The sequence below is a fragment of the Vitis vinifera genome, chromosome 6 (assembly GCF_030704535.1).
Source record: "Vitis vinifera cultivar Pinot Noir 40024 chromosome 6, ASM3070453v1".
NCBI lineage: Eukaryota > Viridiplantae > Streptophyta > Magnoliopsida > Vitales > Vitaceae > Vitis > Vitis vinifera.
The window spans coordinates 7,576,277-7,594,649 of NC_081810.1; the positions used below are offsets into that span (position 1 = coordinate 7,576,277).

Below are 18,373 nucleotides of genomic sequence, written 5' to 3' on the forward strand. Positions count from 1 at the left end.
CTGATCAATCTACCCCCAACTCTGATCCAAGAAGTCGAGCCCAGACTGAACGTATCGGTACTCCTGAAATAGTGGAAATACTAGATAAGGTGCGGGGTAAAGGAAACTTCACAAAGAATGTCTATCAAATGTGCCAAAAGGTAGCCTGGAAGCAAACAAAATGATATCCAATCCTGAGCAGATATATAAGAGACTACTACGAAGGTAACCAAACCTGTTACTACTGAACCGGCTCTGAAGGCCCACAGATGCACCCACGTGTAGGGAGGGAGTCCTAATCGGAGGATCTATGGCTCAACCTACAAGGTGAAGGGTGGCTCTAAATGGATATGGGTGGACTTTAAAAGATCCCTAGCAGAAGCGATCGTACCCTCCGGCGGTACGCAACCATCTGCACGCCTCAAAAAAAGACGGGGTGCTTCCATGCAAGGTGGTCATCACCTCCACACATGCACTACCTCGACATCCCAGGGGGTTTCCTATGGTGAAACCTCTCAAACTCTCGACGCTCAATGGTCAACTAAAGTGTACAGTGAAAGGTGTGGGTGCATCCGAAAACCCTAAGAATTTAGAGCAGAAGAGGAAACACACTGGTCGCACGACTATCCATGAAACCTAGCTCGGGGCTATACAGGTCTTCAATGATCGGACTCCAATCGACATCAAAGTGTCGCTCTCCTCCAGAATGCTCCCGTGCATCGATATAGCCCATCGCTAGACCCTACTCCTAATCTCTGGCTCGGTCAGCGAGCAAGCACACAGAAGGTCTCACACTTGCAATAGTGAGAACCGAGATGAAAGGAATGACCGAGACCAAGAGATTTGGAAGTAAGGGGATAGAAGTGAGACCCATATAGACAAGCGACATGCAATCATGCAGAGGGAGGGCAGTCATGCATCATACAGTCAGGCAGAGCAGGATATTTCACTCATGTACACACAAGATAAGCGAGAATATGACAATCAAGACGAATAGTGATACAAACATCATGCTCAAAGACGATCGAAATAGTATACAAGTCAGAGAATCAACATGTCAAGCTGAGTGATATACAATGGTGAGTGTATGCATGTGAAGTGATCAAAACAATCATGCCAAAATCAGAATCAATACGCTAAGCAATGCAATAAGATCAATCATCAATAATCCAGCATGTCAAAATCTCAAATGAATACGACATCTAAGCATGCATCAAGAAATCCTCAATGTACAATCAAGAGATGAGCATCCACTGATCGTCCAATCAAATGCCACGTTTGCTTCACTCTAAGTTCAAGCTTGACCCTCCAAAAGTTTCCCCAGCAGAGTCGCCATTTTGTGGACCCCGCATTTCGGCTCAATGCGTTTCCCACTCGATGGCGAAACTCGATTCTGGTTTGAAAATGATTTTATTTATTAAAAAGAGTTGACTTGGAGTCGCCACTTATTTTTGTTTTATTTTTAAAGGGTAACCAAAATAAGAAAGAAAAACCCTAAGTGTGACTCCTTATTTTGGAAAAGGTGGTCTGTGAAAAACCAGATCGGGTTCGGGGGTCAGATTACTTATCAGGAAGGTACGGTAAAGACCGTAGCACCCCTCTAAGCCCCTGAAGTCAGGTCTCTACTAATATAATGAAGCTGACGTGGCAATTGATGAGTAAATCAATGAATATTTTGAACGATCATGCACACATAAAAAAAACGAGACATGCCTAGACAACGATTAGAGGGGAAATGGGTACATACCTGGGTAACGAGTCCCCATGCGCTATCAATAGAGAGGGTTAGTACACCATATAGAGCACAAAACATATCATATGCATCACTAAACAGGGATTAAAATTGTTCGAAGGAAAACTGGGTTTTTGAAATTCATTTGAGAACCGGAATCTTAGAGATTATTTGAAAATTGGATTCTTAGGAATTAGATGTGAAAATGAGAACTTTTAGAAATTAATTTTGAAAGAAAATGGAGATTTTGAATAATTATTTGAAAGTTCGGGATAAAAATAAATAAATAAATAAATAAATAAATTATGAAAATTGGGACTTTGGAGATTAAATTTTGAAACAAATCAGAATTGAAAATTATTTGAGAAGTAAAAACTACGAAAATTGAATTATAAAAATTGGAAACCTTGGAAATCATTCGAAGACGAAATTTTTATAAATGAATAAAATGATAATGATAATAATAAATGAGTAACGGAATAAAATGCGAGAATTGAAATATTGAAAACTGAAAATTCAAAGAACTAAATGGAAATCGGAATTTTGAAGAAGACAGAATTTTAAATAAATGAATGAGTGAATAAATAAATGGATGGAATAATAATAATGACGAAATAATAATGATTAGATAAATAATAACGAAAGTTAGAATGTTGGAAATTGGAAATTGAACTTAGAGACTGGAAATTTAAAGAATTATTTAAAGATGTAATTGTAAATAAACGAACAAATGAATAGGATAACGAAAATAATAACGATTGGATAAATAATTGTGAAAGTTAGAATTTTAGAAATTGGAAATTGAACTTAAGGATTGGAAATTTAAAGAATTATTTAGGGATGAAATTTTAAATAAATGAACAAATTAATAAGTAAATGAATGAAATAATAATAAAATTTTGAGATTGGAAATTAGATTCGGAAGTAATAACGAAAATAATACTTAAACAAATGAATGTCAATAGTGAAAAATTAAATTTGAAAAATGGAATTTTGAAAAATTGAACTTTAATTATTGGAATTTTTAAAGGAAATAAACAAATAAATAAATGAAATAATGATAATAATAACGAAAATAATATTCAAACGAATGAACGTGAATAGTAGAATTTTTTTAGATTGAAAATTAAATTTGGGAATCGGAATTTTAAGAATTACTCAAAAATAGAATTTTTAAAAAATAAATAAATAAAATAATAATAATAAAAAGAATAAGGATTAAATAAATAAATACGGAAATGGGAATTCCGAAAGACTATTCTAAAATGAAAGCTTTAAAAAATATTTGAGAAATGGAATCATGAATGGAATTTTGGAGACCTAGAGTTAGGAAAATTGTTAAAATAATAAGAAGATAAATAAAAAGTCAAAAGCTTACTGGGCCATATGCCAAAGTGACCACACTTAGAGGTGGCCAAGGTGGGAATTTTTCAAATGATGTTTGACCATCCTAGCAGCCCAAAGAAAAATAAAGCAAAGTCTTGCAACGTGCACATCATGAATTTACATCTGGGCCCCACCATCAACCACAAGATATTAGCATGGCTGCAACTGCTCTCTTGGCACCCCTCTTTTTTTACTTTAACAATTTCACTCCCTTTCTCCTCCACACGATTAAATATGATGGAATCCATTTTTATTTTTATTTTTAATATAAACTCTAAGTACAGCTGGGTCTATGTTAGAAGCTCATCCAATTTAGTGAACTGGCTGTCATTCAAGTGGGGGGCCTCCTGAGATACTACTTGTTCTGCATCCTCTTCCTTCACCCGTTCTCATCAGCATCTCTTCTTCCTTTGACACGGTTCTGGATATAAGAGAAGAATCTCCACTTTTTGCATCGAGGGGAAGAAGTATGTCATCCTCCATCTTAACTTTAATTTTCTCCTCACAAATACCCTCATCCTCCAGGACTGAAGTCGGAGAATCTACAGAGGCGTCATCCTTTACTTCGTTACCAGGTTCCATTTTCTAACCCTAACAATCTCGCGAGTTACGGTGTTGGCGGGATGAGTATATACATGCATGCGGCATGCATGGAATGGGTACAATGTGGCCATGCATGGCCATGCCAAGATGGGAAGAGATGGGTTTAGCGGGGTAGCTTGATGGGTATAGTGGACGACAATGGGTATGAGGATGTAAGAGGGCTTGACTATGGTGTTGGGAATGAGCATGGGATGGGTAGGATATGGCCATGCAAAGGTGGAAGCGATGAGGTAAGTGATGTGCTGATGGGCGTGAAGACCCTTGAGAGGATGGGAGGTGGATGAATGACCCCATTCACGCAAGACATCCAGTGCATTGAAAATGCCACAGTCCACTTGCTTTATAAGGGTAAGTGCATCATTCACCAGCTGAAGCAAGAGAGTCTTTGTCGAGGCATCTTGGTAGGAATAAGTTGCTTTTAAAAGTGGGGTAATCTTGAGGACCAAGGATGAACGAGGACATCGTATAGAAACTGTAGGAATTAGTGGCCTCATGGGTCATTGGGTTGTCAAACGGATAGCTGGTCACCACGTTTTCGGTTGGAAGAAATCAGCGCCTCATGTCATGCTCATCAAAACCTGGTGTAACTTACAAACTGGCTCAAGTAGCTTCTCAGCAGGCGAGCAAAAACAAGCATGCCCCGGAGCCCCAATCAACAAGAAACAAAGTGATAAAGAGAGGAAGCAAAACATGGAGATATAATATGAACCTAGCTCTATTTTATGGGTAATCAAAGGAGCTAGGGGCAGGTATCATAAACAAAGGACAGAAGCATGTTTTCTTTTATCCATATCAAGTTCATGAATGAAGCCATCCGTCAAATATTTGCAGGGAAAGCCCAGGGAGCCAAAGAAAAAATAAACAGAGCATATATATACACAAACAACTTTAGCAAAACAAATCAGTAGTCTTTGATGCCCAAACCAAACAACAGAGAATAAAACGTACCTAGGAATCTGGAGACTTTCCTCTGCGTGACAGCAAAGGCACCACCTCCTGGAAGGAAACTCCTCTAGCTTGCTTCTAAGGAATACCCCCTATAGCTTACTCTGTTTTCCTCCTTTTTCTCCCAGACCCCCCCCTGCTAAAACCCTCACCCGGAACTCCTTTTCTTTTTTTTCCTCCATCTTATTCTGTTGGTGTCTTCTTCAGCAAGCCAACCTTCCATTTCCTGTTCATCACATCAGCAAGCATGGGCTTGCCACCACTCCCCTGCTGCTGCACGTCTCATGCAGACGGCCTCCCACCTCAGCTAGGGGTCCCCTACCCCTTCTAACAATATCCTGAAAATCCCAGAAGAAAAGAAAGAAAAAACCAACCCTCCGGGTCCACCCCACCAAAGGGGGTCTACACTATGTTTTGTTTCTAGAAAGTACTTAACGAAAGAGCAAAAAATGTCAAGAAAAAAAATATTATTTTATACTTAATTATGTTTGGTTCCAGAAAGTAAAAAAGGAAAAAAAATGTTAAGAAAAATAATTTTCTCATGTTTAGTTGTATTATAAAATATTCCAAAGAAAATTAAATATAATTAAAATTAGTTAGAAACTTATGTTTTTAAAAATTATTTAATCTTTATATTAATGAGTTAAAATAAATAAAATGAGTTTGAAGTAGCAAATAAAAATAATTTATCATCTTTAATTCTATTTTTTATTTTTCTTGACTTTTTCTTTCCTTTTACTTTTCCTCTTTATTTTTATTTTTCCACATTTTTTCTCAAATTTTCTAAGAAATAAACATAGCCAACGCCATGGGAAAAACAAGAAAAAACTATTAAAATATTCTCCATCTTATTTTACACAAAGGTGAACAAATTCTAGGGAAAGTATATTTGTCAACAATTTAATTTTCTTTTCTTTTAACTTTTTCATGGACAACCAAATAAGAAAAAGAAATTATAAATTTTCTTTGTATTTTTCCTTCCTTCCTTCCTTGTATTTTCCCACTCCATTTTCTGTCTCTCAAATTTTCTAAGAAGCAAGCATTGGGGTAGGACACTGCATTTTTCCCTCATGATCTCTTCACTGTTGGAGAACAGACGGTCAAATATCCAATTTTGGACACAAACTGATGTTATTGAAAAAATCAAAAGCCAGCCCTAAAGGTTTTTTTAACAAGCAAGATATGTTTTGAAAAAGGAATCATGAAGAAGCTGCTGATCTAGCATTGAGAGTGATATGTCAGGCATACTTTGGACAATGAGAGCAGCAATTTCTGACAATGGGGCTTATGTTTTTTATTGCTGCATTGTAGTCTGGTAGATGATGGCAAGTTTTTCTATTCTTTTATATTCTCATGTCATTTTCTAGGATATACCTTGGCTGCAAGCTTTGTTCATTTCATGTCTTAGAACTTTCGACCACATGATACATGCATTAAGATTGCAGTAGACGCAATTCTCATCCAAAAGGGCTCTGCTTGCTACCTTTCTTTTCTAGGTTTTCATTTTCCCAAGAAACAACCAATCCTTGTATGATAGGACTTGCAGAAAGAAACTTGAATGTAGGATTCTTTTTTATATGGATGATAAAGAGAGTCTAATTAGGTGGCTTAAAAACTTACACTATGAGCCAATATGAATTGCATAAAATTATTGGGTTTAGCTCATTTTCCTTGCAATTAGAGTTTACGGGACTGAATGGGTCAGTCACCAGTGGCCTCTTTGGATTGCACAGAGCCACCATTATGGCCCATGGTTTGAAAAATCATGAATAGAAAGGGACAGGGTTGGGCTGGTTTTTAGACACGATTAACTTGGGTTTGGGCAAGGCTTGCACCGCTCTTGTCTTAGTCAAATTGGGCCTTCTGGCCTAATTGGAAATTGAACTCTTAGCCCAAATCTCTGCTAGGCAGTAAAAAATAAAAGGGTAATTTGATTAAAAAGTAAAAAATAAAAAGGGGTTATTTGAATAACGGTTTTATAAAATGCTCGTAATTTATATTTGTTGGATGAAGGCCACTTTGACTCAAAATTCCAAGAGAATAAATCCCCCAATTTTTACAAATTTTATTAAAATAACATTAAACTGATTTAAATAAAATAAAATAAAATCCACGCAGAGTAGGGCTATAGTTAAGACTCAAGAAGGGATCGAAGCCCACGGCTACTAGCGAGAAATGGGCCTAATCTGGCCCGGAATTCATGGGCCTGGGTTTTAGCCGAGGCCAAAACTTTTCATACTAGGGCACATTGTCATCTGTGAGTGAAACAGGAAAATACAAGGGCCGTAAAATACCATCCGTTGATCTATCAATAGCCAAATTTAGACCGTCCGATCTGACTAGCCCTACATCTATAAAAGAGCGCCTTTTCTCCCCAAATCGTCATCTCTTCTGGCGCCGATCAAATTAGGGTTTCATCTAGATCTACCTATTCATCATTTAGGGCTTGATTCAGATTTTTCGATTCATGGTTTTTCAAACCGAAGGTTTATCTGATGCTTCTTAATCTGGTCGACAGGATTGATCTGTTTCTGATCGACTCGTTCCCTTGAAGCAAAAGCAAAGTGTTCAGCTTTTCGACTCATTTTGCATCTGCAGCTCTAAAACCGCCTGCACTGCATCACTGGGAAGTTGAAACATCTCTATAGAAATATCTGTTTTTGTGATCATTTTATAAAAGCTTGGCAATCTGGCCGATGTGGATCTGATCGATTCCCATAGTACTCGTTCCCCTGAAGCAATACGATTTGTATTGCTCTTTCCATATCTGGCCTTCAATCTATCCTTCCACACGCTTTTGAAGAACACCAGAACAACTCCATATTCGCCCTTGTTTGGAAAAAAAAAATTTGCTTTTTGAATATGAGGATGGGGAGTATAGTTTAACAACGGTGATGAGTCTACAGACCTGTAATGACTTGCGGATATGATCGCAACTCTTACGAACATCTAAGGGACTGAGTTCACTATACTACTCCTTTGTTTCCCAAATTGATTGTTTTTTTTTTAAATTGTTGTGTTTTGTGTTGATTTGAAATGGCTTCACTTTCGTCAATAAATCGCACTTATAATTGTTTGTGCGACGATGCATAAAGCGAAGCTAGAAAATTGTTCTCCTCGCTATCCGGTGCCGCGGTCGTGCTGCATCTGGACGTCGGGGAACTATATTTACGTGCTGCTAAAAGGTTTTGATTTTGTTTTTGTATTTATGGTTTCTTGGAAATTGTTTTGATTGTTTTCTGAAAATGTCTCTCAAATGTTCCTGGTTTTAACAACACTTCTAAGTTTTAACGCCATGGAGCAAGAGAAAAACAAGTGAAAAGGAATTGGACTGACGACTACGAATCCAGAAGGAATTTTGGTGTGGAGTGAAAAGGAATTGGATTGACGACTATGAATCCTGAAGGAATTTTGGTGTGTAGTGAGAAGGAATTGGACTGACGACTATGAATCCTGAAGGAATTTTGGTGTGGAGTTTTTTCTTCATGGCGTAAGGGAAGGATTTTAAATAGTCTTCCCGAGGATTCCTCCGAGGATCCTTTCAGTTCAACATCGCGTTGAAATTATGTTATGTGTACATGGAAAAATAAAATGCCCCTCTTGTTATCCTTTCACACCATTTCACACATACCCCAATTATTTAATGACTCAAAATCAATTTATCCACGTGATACCAAGCCAATTAAATGAATATAAATAAATAAATCTTTAAATAGAACTCACATGGAAAGAAGTAAAATGAAAAAAAAAGATGTCAATTAATTTTAAAAATAAATTAAATTTAAAATTTAATATAAACTCAAATTAATGGAATTTGGGTTCAAAATAAATACAAATATAAGGTTATTAAAATTGGGTTGAATTAAAATATTTCATTTAGTTTGATTTTTTTATCATAAATCTAATTGGTTCGACTTTTATCATGAAACTAGTTATATTTATTTGATTTACTTTTTATCCAAAAATCCATCGAAATTACCTTATTTATATCCTTAATTCTCAAACCTTATTTATACCCCTAATTCTTACTATTTTTTCACATGGACAAAATACAAAATCTAGCATACAGTCCATTGTCACCATTACGAAGAGAGGTACAAGTGAAATGTTTCTCAAAGAAAAATTAAAAAATTAGGTCTAATTTAGTTTGATTCTACTTCTAAATAATATGAAAGAAAAATTATGTCAAAATAATATGATCTTATACATCTAAATTAAAACTTGAATGATAGAAAAATTGAATGAAATCAAATTTATTTTAAATTAATTTAGTTTAATTTGAATCATAGTTTGTATGCAAGATAATTTAAATTTGAATCTTAATCTTACGTAATTATTAAAAATACATTTAAGATGTTTGAAATTCAAATTATATTTAAATTTTAATAATTTAAAATTAAAATATATCTATTTAGAAAACAAATGTTCCACAACCCACGAATCATTTTAATAGAGACAGACTTAATATATATAATATAATATATATGAAAAAAATTTGTCCACGTAATTATAAATCACAATAACTAGTATTAATTTTATTAATTAGGAGATGAAAAAAACCGAAAATTAACTAAAATTAAATTGAATTTATAATAATTGAATATTGAATCGAAATTGTGGAAATATTCTTACTTGCAGGGAAGGTGAAGATACCCTTCCCTCCGACATAAAAAACGGTCAAATTTCAGGAATTAAGGACCGTGTCGTAATACCACAACACGTAACGGTCACCGCCCAACGGTAACTTCGCGGAACTTGCCTCCACCAATCAGATGGTGGCCACCTGTCTCCAGCCCATAACTGAGGATGATAAGAATTCAATTCAAGTATTGAATCAAAACGCTCCCTCTATCCCTATCACCACTGCTTTACAAATAACGTGTTTGACCATTTTCACCCTTTAATCTAACACCATTCATTCCTTAAAATTATTATTTTTTATTTTTAAAATAAATTTTTCTTTGGGAAATTTTCTCCATGATTTTTGGTGTGAATGGAATTCTCCATTTTTTTCTTTTTTTCTTTTTTTCTTTTTTTATTGGGATATATACTTGAGATTTTAGCAGTCAAAAGTCAAAACACTGAGAAAAAGACCGCCACGCTCTTAGAAACACGGATGGGCCCACTCTTGACTCCAAACACCCCCCTCTTAAATTCCACATTGGTCGCCCCCATTAACACAGAAACCAAACAAACGGAATCAGAAAATAGAAAGACGAAAGCAAAAAAAAAATCATCGCAAGCAAAGACAGAAACCAAAGAGAAAACGTTCCAGAAATCAATCAATGGCGTGCTCGGTTGCAGTGAACAACTCCCCTGTCTTCTCTCCCTCTTCCTCTCTCTTCTGCAAAACCTCAGTCTCTTCTCCTGAAACCCTGACGCGTCACCACCATGTCTCTTCGCCCTCCTCGCCATCTTCTCCCTTTAGGCTTAGGCTTCCCAAGTCCTTGACTGGGCTGAGGCCCTGCAAGGAGGGGCCTGCTTCTTCTTCTTCTTCTTCTGCTGCTGCTGCTGCTGCTTCGGCTTCGGCGTCTTCGCCCACGGTTTTGAAGCGAAAGAGGCCCGCGAGGTTGGATATTCCGATTGCGTCGTTGAGTTTTCCGGCGCCGGTTCCGGTGGGTGAGGGGTGTAGGGAGGCGGTGGAGGATGAGAGAGACGGGTATTATTCCGTGTATTGCAAGAGGGGGAGGAGAGAAGCTATGGAGGATCGCTACTCGGCTGTGGTTGACCTTCAAGGAGACCACAAACAGGTACTGCGAAATTTTATTTTTTTCCTTTGCTTAAATTTGTAGTTTTTATGATTTTCCTGTATTCTTAGCTCAGTAGCTGTTGAGACTATTGCTCACACAAAAATAAATAATAATAATCTTTTCGGAGAATTTTCATGGAAAATACTGAAATTTGTAGACTTGGATGATTTGGCTTAAGCTACAACTTCAGGAAAAATGATTTCATGGGAAACCAATAGGAGCACAGGAAAATATTTCCCACTGTTTGTATTGGAATGCCAATTGGGACAAAACGTGGCCTTTCTTTGTCCTTGGAATTATTTTCCATCAAAATAATGAGGGCACTTAATTTCTTCTGGGAATTTCTTTTCTGAACTATTGTTTGTGGAATAAACAGATAGATGGGAAATTGGTGGAAGATAATTAGATCTGGAATACTACAAGATATTTTGGAATTCTGATATAAATCGTTAGACAATAATCGATTTTGTAACTTGAGAGATAAATGAAATATAAAGATTTGGAGTTTAGTTCTATGAATTCTACAGTACTTGAAATTGATAGGAAGTTATCTTATGTTTGCAGGCTTTCTTTGGTATTTTTGATGGGCATGGTGGTGCAAAAGCTGCTGAATTTGCAGCACAAAATTTGAAAAACAACATCTTAGATGAAGTGGTGAGAAGAGGTGACGATGAAATTGAAGAGTCAGTAAAACACGGTTACTTGAACACGGATTCTGATTTTCTAAAGGAGGATCTCCGCGGTGGATCATGCTGTGTGACAGCTTTGATCCGGAATGGCAAACTTGCTGTGTCAAATGCTGGTGACTGTCGCGCTGTTATGAGCAGAGGGGGAATTGCCAAGGCCCTCACTTCTGATCATCGGCCTTCGAGAGAGGATGAAAAGAGCAGAATTGAAAAGCTGGTAAGAAGATGATGGTGTGCTTATTTTTTCTCCCCCCATGAAATCTGAAAAATGAAATTCAGCTGTTGAAGGGAAGCTTGTCTGAATCGTGGCTGATGGATTTTTATTTATTTATTTTTTTGTAGGATGGCTATGTTGATTGCTACCATGGTGTTTGGAGAATTCAGGGATCTTTGGCTGTATCCCGAGGAATTGGCGATCGTCATCTTAAGCAGTGGGTAACTGCAGAGCCAGAGACAAAAATCCTTGCAATTCAACCTGACTATGAGTTCTTAATCCTTGCTTCTGATGGATTGTGGGATAAGGTAATGTATCAGAACTAGATTTTGTTTCTAGTTTTTCCTTTCTCCTTAGGGTCTAATAATTTATGAATCTAAATGGGTTTCCTTTGTTCCTTTGGTTTCAGGTTACTAACCAAGAAGCAGTGGACATTTCTCGTCCTTTTTGCATCGGTGTTGATAAGCCAGATCCTTTGTTTGCCTGTAAAAAGCTCGTAGACCTCTCTGTTTCACGAGGCTCAACTGATGATATCAGTGTGATGCTAATTCGGTTGGGCCAGTATATCTGAAGATCCCCATTAACCCTAAGGGGAAGGAATTCACCTAACAAATAGGCAACTTATTTTTTCAGAGGAAACTCAGTTCTCTCAAGGGCAGGGCTCTCCGGGTATAATTATGTTTTGCGGGTAGTGCCTGTGACTATGATAGATATGATGAAGAGGATCCATAGTTATACTGGAAGAGCCTTTATCTAGCTGACTATGTAACTTCGACACACCATTTTTTATTGATAGATCTACAAATAACTTTGATATGTAAATCAGTTGATTCTCTGTAAAACATTCTGTTGTATAGGGTGTTCCTTTTTCTTTGTTTCTCATCATCCCTTCAAGCCTCTCTGCCTTTCTCCAGGCACTGGAAGTCTCGTTTCTCTAAGTTGCTTGTGCCCACTTCATCATTCTGCATTTTGAAGCAGAGAAGTCGGTTTCAGCTGCTGAGAGAAGGCAAGTCATGAACGGCTAGTGTTAGAAATTTCTCATACATGGAGGTTGAGGTGTTAAAGGAGTTTGGAGAAGATACTGGAGTGGAGAAGGTGGGGGGTGGGTGGGGGGAGAGAGGAAACAGTCTTTCTTCTTGGGGTTGTGGTTGAGCAAATCCCTCACCGTCTTTCTTTTCCCTATCTACACATCCCCTTCTCCATCTCATACACACCATTTGCTACTCAAATCTTCCGCTTATTTCATGGGGCTAGGTTGAGCATATCAGGTTTGGGTCAAATTCGTGTTGATTCATATAACTCATTTAACATAAATAGATAGTTTTTTTATCCACCGATATAACACAAATTTGACTTAAATTCACCCATTTGATAATTATGTTGATCAACATATTTATAACTTTGAACTATATAGTTCACATTTGATTCATTTTAAATTTGTTTTTAAATAAATAAATCAATTGAGTCATAAACATGTTTAATTGAAATAGATTAATACAAAATTTAACTCAATCATAATTATTAAATAGAATAATTTAATTATTAAATAAATTATATGATTTATGTTTTTAAGCTGATTATTATTATTATTATTATTATTATTATTATTATTATTATTATTATTATTATTATTGGTGTTGAATTTGAATTGACTTATCCAATAGAATGCTTAGATTTTGATACAACAGGAACAGCATAGGCCTCATCGTTCATCTCAATAAGAAAGATGTTTTGGTGAAGAAGAGTAAATTGACTACATACATTCTCACCCTCACCCTCCTTTGCCCCCCACTTAGGCAAGTTGACACTGAATGATATCTTCATCAAATAAAAAAATAAAAAATAAAAAAACCCAAAAATTGAAGATAATCACACACAACATGAACAGTCAATAGCAGCTGTCTACAACAAAAACCCAACCCACAAGCCAACACCCTTGTTAACCTCTCAGTTCATTGGAAAGCCAACTCCATTCCATTGGCTCTTCCCAGTGTTTTTATCATGTTATGTGTTTGGCTGCCTTCATGTACATATTTGCCTAATTTAATGCATTGTACCAAACATTGTATTTGACCAACCTCCAAGACAACAGCCTTCTTAAGAAACTTCACTTCTGGCCTTCTGGGTTGGACCCCACCCTCCCCCAACCCAGATTAACATAAGAACACAGTCTTCTGATGGGAATTATACCAAGGTCCCACCTTGTAGATTTGTAGCTTCAGCACAAGATTCATCACATGTCTAGGGCTTGTGACCACCATACATTATGGCCTACTTATATCTGTAATCCATTTTTTTTAATGAAGTCAATGTTACATTTACCAGTTCATCTTGATGGGTGCATCTACACTATGCTAATCCTTGCTTTTGCCTTTTTCTTTTCATAAAATAAATTGAATTTAATTCCAATTAAAGTCAATGTCAAATTTACAAACTGAAAATTGCCCCCATACATTTTCTTTTTGAAAAATAAAATGACCTTCAAGGAAAGCAAAAGGAGAAGGTTTAGAATTATAATATTCAAAACAATTATATAAATATGATAAATGATTGAAAATAAGGTATTACAAATAAATGTTGTTTCTAATAAATATTTGAAAATAAAATAAGTAAATTTCAAGTTCTCCGATCAATTTTTATTTTGAAAAAGTTCAGTAAATTTCAAGTTCTTCTACCGATTTTCATTTTAAAAATTATTTTCAAATGGAGGGTGGTGATTAATAACAAAATTGCATGCAAAACAAAATAGTTGACTTCATTAAGACCCTAAACCATAAACTCTCACGTTGTAACAGGCTAACAGCTAGTGGTTAAGGTTGGTGGAGCAAAATGCATGCATGGAACAGAACATTGAGGTTTGCATGTCCGGAGCCTCAAAATAAAATTTAAAATAATATTAATAATAAATAAATAAAATGAAAGGTTGTGATTCATGCTATGCATGTTCAATGGTCGGCCGTCCGATTTTATGTTCTGCGGTGTCTTGAATTCCCAGGACAAGGGTAGGCACACCGGAACAAAACCCAAATCTTCCCAACCAGGCTTGTGTCCTTGAGAGTTTGTTAAATAGACCAATTTTCTCTCATTGGCTTAGCATTAGCGATAAGACCACCAAGTGGTGAGCAATAGCAAGTTTGGAAGTTGGAAAGCAATTAACCTATCTGATAGGCCCATCCTTTTTTGTTTACATTAATTATAATTTGTTTATAAGCATTGAGGTGATCTATTAAGCAGTCCATTTATGGTCTCATAATACGATATTAGAATTCTATCCAATAATCGTATTTTCAAGAACACATACCAAACGTCATGTTCTCAAAAACATGGTATAGTCATATTATCAAGAACATAGGTTTAATGTCGTGTTCTAAAAAACATGGGTTAAACACCGTATTATCAATAACACGACACATAAACTCAAAAAGTATTTAATCTGTTAAGAAAAGTTATTATTCGCTCTGATCAGGAGATGACACGTAACTACTTGATAGATATAAATATCAAAAAATCTTCAAGAAAATGATAATCCAAAAAATTAATGTACTTACAAGTATAACCATAAAAATCCATATGAAAATATTTTTAAAACAAATATCTATAATAGATAAAAGGCAACGTGTGTGATAATAAACTATGATAGCATAGATTGAAGAGGATTTGGATATGCTTTTCTTAAGAAATATAAAGAATGAGTATTACTTTTAACATTATATATCCTCATGGCATATAATTGATTGGTTCGATGAACCCAAAAGGCAGTCAATAAGGCAACATGGGTTACATTAATTTTATCAAGATGGACTTACTATTCCCACTTTGAAATCTTGGTTTCTTTTTCAGGAAAATATCTAATTGAAAAGGTAAACGATACTGAGAAGCTAGAGAACCACTAGCTTGTCATTTCCCTTTGCGTAACGAAAGGTCCCAACTTATCCATTGAAGCTAGACAGCGCACCACCTCACCATTACAGAGAGTCCAGAATCAAAATCCTGGAATCCCACGTATAAATGAAGATTAATTATTGACAAAGGGGTGAAACAACCTCCCAATATCTAACCAACAACTGGCCAAATTGGTGGCCAAGAAAGGGGTTTAAGCGGTTTACCCCTTTTGTTTTAGGCTGATGACAGTTGACAGCAGCACTTATCTTTTAAAAGTTCCTAAGAGGGTCATCCAATTTCATTTGTCCCAATCAGTAAGTAGACGGGGAAAGTTGGGAAGTGTCATAAAATAGAAGTCCCCCCAAGTTCTGATTATCCTTATGAGGATATGAATGGATATGGGAGATGGGCATGTGTCAGTGGGATGATATATTTATATATATTAAATAAGTGTAATGGTGGGTGGTGTTGCACGTCAACAGCAGAAGCTCTTGGCGTTGGGCACAAGGGCCAGACATAAGCATCGTGGAGAACGGGGACATTTAGGCATCTGGTTTGTGTGCCTCAAACTCTTATGTGGGTGGGACGTGGACCTACCAGTTTCTTCCATGTCAGTCAGAGTCTGGGCCCCCTGGGTTTGTTCGCACCATAAAACCCCATGTGGTGGACAAGCTTACCTGCACTTTTTAGCTGCCCACTTGGACTCCTCTCTCTCTTTTTTTCTCTTCTTTTCTTACTAGAAAGCTTCAACAATTACTTGCCTCCAAAGTAGTCTAGAAACTATTGAAAGACTGTTTAGTGAGTGAAAAATCTAATCCATTACTTGCCCGTGAAGTAGTCTTATTCCAAATCATACCTTAAATTTAGGGTCTTTTCCAGTACAATCCTATACCTTGGTCATATCCCAGAATAAGAAGATACTGTATCTAAATTCATGATTTTATACCTGAGCTCTTATATCTTAGTAGAGATTTATAATTTAATTTTGAAACATAAACCTAAAGGTGGTCCCACGCCCCACAATACGAAAACGGGAACCCACAAATGGGCTTCCACGAACCATCGGGCTCTGCAGCCACATGTTAAAATAGTAGCCAATTTCTCCACCAGACAAAACCCCCAGCACGTAAAAAACACAATCCACGGCTCTGATCGAATGCCCACTACGGATAAGGATAAATCGAGGGATCCCGCCTCCGTTAACTGCCACCAGTCTCAGCCCCCTGCTTACGTCACCTAGCAACCTTTTCACTAATTATCCGTTTATCCTCCCACACATATAAATACACATTTGCGCTTCTGTCGAAACCCAAACTCTGAAAATTCTGGGAGTGAGGTGGAAATGGAAGCTCAGACTGGTGTTTGCTCATGGATCAGAGCCAAGCGTATCGGCGAGGGCTCGTTCGGGACCGTTGATCTTGCCGTGACGAGATCCGACGGCGGCGTTTTCGCCGTGAAGTCGGTTGATCGGAGAGTGGGTCAGGAGTGTCGGGTGGAGGCACTTGAGAACGAGATTGGGGTTCTCCGGCGTCTGTCGTCGCCGTATGTGGTTAGGTATCTGGGGGATGATGTGAGTGTGGAAGGTGGGACGGCGCCGTTTCGGAACCTGCATGTGGAGTATATGCCAGGTGGCACCGTTGCTGACTTGGCGGTGCTTTCCGGCGGGAAGTGTGCTGACGTGGACGAGAGGATTGTGCGGTCGTACACGTATTGCATCGTCTCGTCTTTGAGGTATGTCCACTCGATGGGGCTGGTGCATTGCGACGTGAAAGGGAGGAACGTCTTGGTCGGCGGCGGAGCCGGCGTGGCGAAGCTCGCAGACTTCGGGGCGGCGAGGAGGATAACCGGGGAAGTGGGTCGCCAGAGTAGCGCGATTTTGCCGCGTGGGAGCCCGCTTTGGATGGCGCCGGAGGTCATCCGCCGGGAGTATCAGGGACCGGAGTCCGACGTCTGGTCTCTGGGATGCACAGTCATCGAGATGGTCTCCGGAAAACCAGCGTGGGAAGATTGCGGCGCTGATACTCTCTTTCGAATTGGGTTCTCCGATGAGCTGCCGAAGTTCCCAGCTCAGTTATCGGACTTGGGCCGCGATTTTCTCGAGAAATGCTTGAGGAGAGAGCCCACTGAAAGGTGGAGCTGCGATCAGCTGCTGCAACACCCATTTGTATCATCTTCATCCCCCAATTACATCACAGACGCATCCCCGAGATCGGTCCTCGACTGCTTCAATTTCAGTGATGACGACGATGAAGAAACCGAACTGAACCCCAATCCTGCCCCCAAAAATTCAGTTTCTGCCCATGACAGAATCCGAAAATTAGCTTCAAACAGAGGGCCAGTTTGGGAATCAGAAGATTGGATGGACGTCAGGACATGGATCAGTGACAGAGCAGAAGCAACAGCGGCGAGCTGTTGTGGGGACGAAGGAGAAGGGACCAATTCGGCATATTCGAATTCCACAGGGAAAACAGAGGAAAGTGAGAAAACATTTGCCGAATGTCCGAGTACACGTGGCACTCCCCTATTGGACACTGTTGGTAAGCTAGGGTGCGACCCTGGGTCAAGCTGTGGGTACGAGTCAGGGACGAATGGCTCGGGGGAGAGTAAAGAGACTGGGGTTTACAGCCATTGTAAATTAATATTACTATTATCATATTTGAGAATAATGAGAAGAAATTCACAAATTTTTTATATTTATATTATTTATCTTGAACCTCTGACTTTAATTGACGCATGTGACCGACTCTTTCATAGCTACCAAAATGATATCTCTGATTTGGTATGTTATACAGTTGTACAATCATTATTCCACCACAAATTATTGTCAACCTCCAGTAAATTAATGTAGTACAGGTTGTCAAGTCATAAATATTGAAGACAACACGACAAAATATTTATAAATCTTTCAAACTAGGTTATTTATTGTCTGTTTCAACCGATTAATTGTGAATAATATAATTCTTAGCCACGCTTTAATATACATCTATATGCATATTTTCTAAAATTATTACGTAAAAACCCTATCTTGCTTTGGGAGTATTTTTTTAATTTTAAAAAATTAGATATTTAATAAATTTTATGAAATATTTTTAAAATTTTAAAAATCATTATTTTTCGAAAACATACTTGATATACGATTCTTTGAAAACCATTTTTACTAAAATAAGTTAAATGCATTTGAAAAAAATGTAACAAT

The 18,373-nt window shown here is 37.5% G+C and overlaps 2 protein-coding genes and 2 non-coding genes across 4 annotated transcripts; all 4 read left to right on the plus strand.

Moving 5' to 3' along the window:
- The first annotated feature begins 7,530 nt into the window (after positions 1-7,530).
- On the plus strand, positions 7,531-7,612 carry LOC132253980 (small nucleolar RNA SNORD25). The gene has a single exon (XR_009465930.1). It is a non-coding gene; the product is annotated as a small nucleolar RNA SNORD25 (small nucleolar RNA).
- Positions 7,613-7,681: 69 nt separating this feature from the next.
- Positions 7,682-7,815, plus strand: LOC132253998 (small nucleolar RNA snoR136). The gene has a single exon (XR_009465949.1). It is a non-coding gene; the product is annotated as a small nucleolar RNA snoR136 (small nucleolar RNA).
- A 2,000-nt stretch (positions 7,816-9,815) lies between these two features.
- Positions 9,816-12,177, plus strand: LOC100246740 (probable protein phosphatase 2C 25). The gene is made up of 4 exons (XM_010652586.3): positions 9,816-10,395; positions 10,960-11,298; positions 11,424-11,603; positions 11,705-12,177. Exons 1-4 carry the CDS (start codon positions 9,931-9,933, stop codon positions 11,864-11,866), a joined length of 1,146 nt encoding a protein of 381 aa, XP_010650888.1. The 5' UTR covers positions 9,816-9,930; the 3' UTR covers positions 11,867-12,177.
- A 3,684-nt stretch (positions 12,178-15,861) lies between these two features.
- LOC100241641 (mitogen-activated protein kinase kinase kinase 18) lies at positions 15,862-18,112 on the plus strand. Its single transcript, XM_010653127.3, has one exon. It carries the CDS (start codon positions 16,520-16,522, stop codon positions 18,023-18,025), a length of 1,506 nt encoding a protein of 501 aa, XP_010651429.1. The 5' UTR covers positions 15,862-16,519; the 3' UTR covers positions 18,026-18,112.
- Positions 18,113-18,373: the final 261 nt, after the last annotated feature.

What these genes read in the sequence shown, in the direction of transcription:
- LOC100246740 (XM_010652586.3), top strand. Translation starts at nt 9,931, where the DNA reads ATGGCGTGCTCGGTTGCAGTGAACAACTCCCCTGTCTTCTCTCCCTCT. An exon ending in AGAGCAGAATTGAAAAGCTG is followed by an intron (nt 11,299 to 11,423) that starts GTAAGAAGATGA and finishes ATTTTTTTGTAG; the next exon opens with GATGGCTATGTTGATTGCTA. An exon ending in CTGATGGATTGTGGGATAAG is followed by an intron (nt 11,604 to 11,704) that starts GTAATGTATCAG and finishes CTTTGGTTTCAG; the next exon opens with GTTACTAACCAAGAAGCAGT.
- LOC100241641 (XM_010653127.3), top strand. Translation starts at nt 16,520, where the DNA reads ATGGAAGCTCAGACTGGTGTTTGCTCATGGATCAGAGCCAAGCGTATC.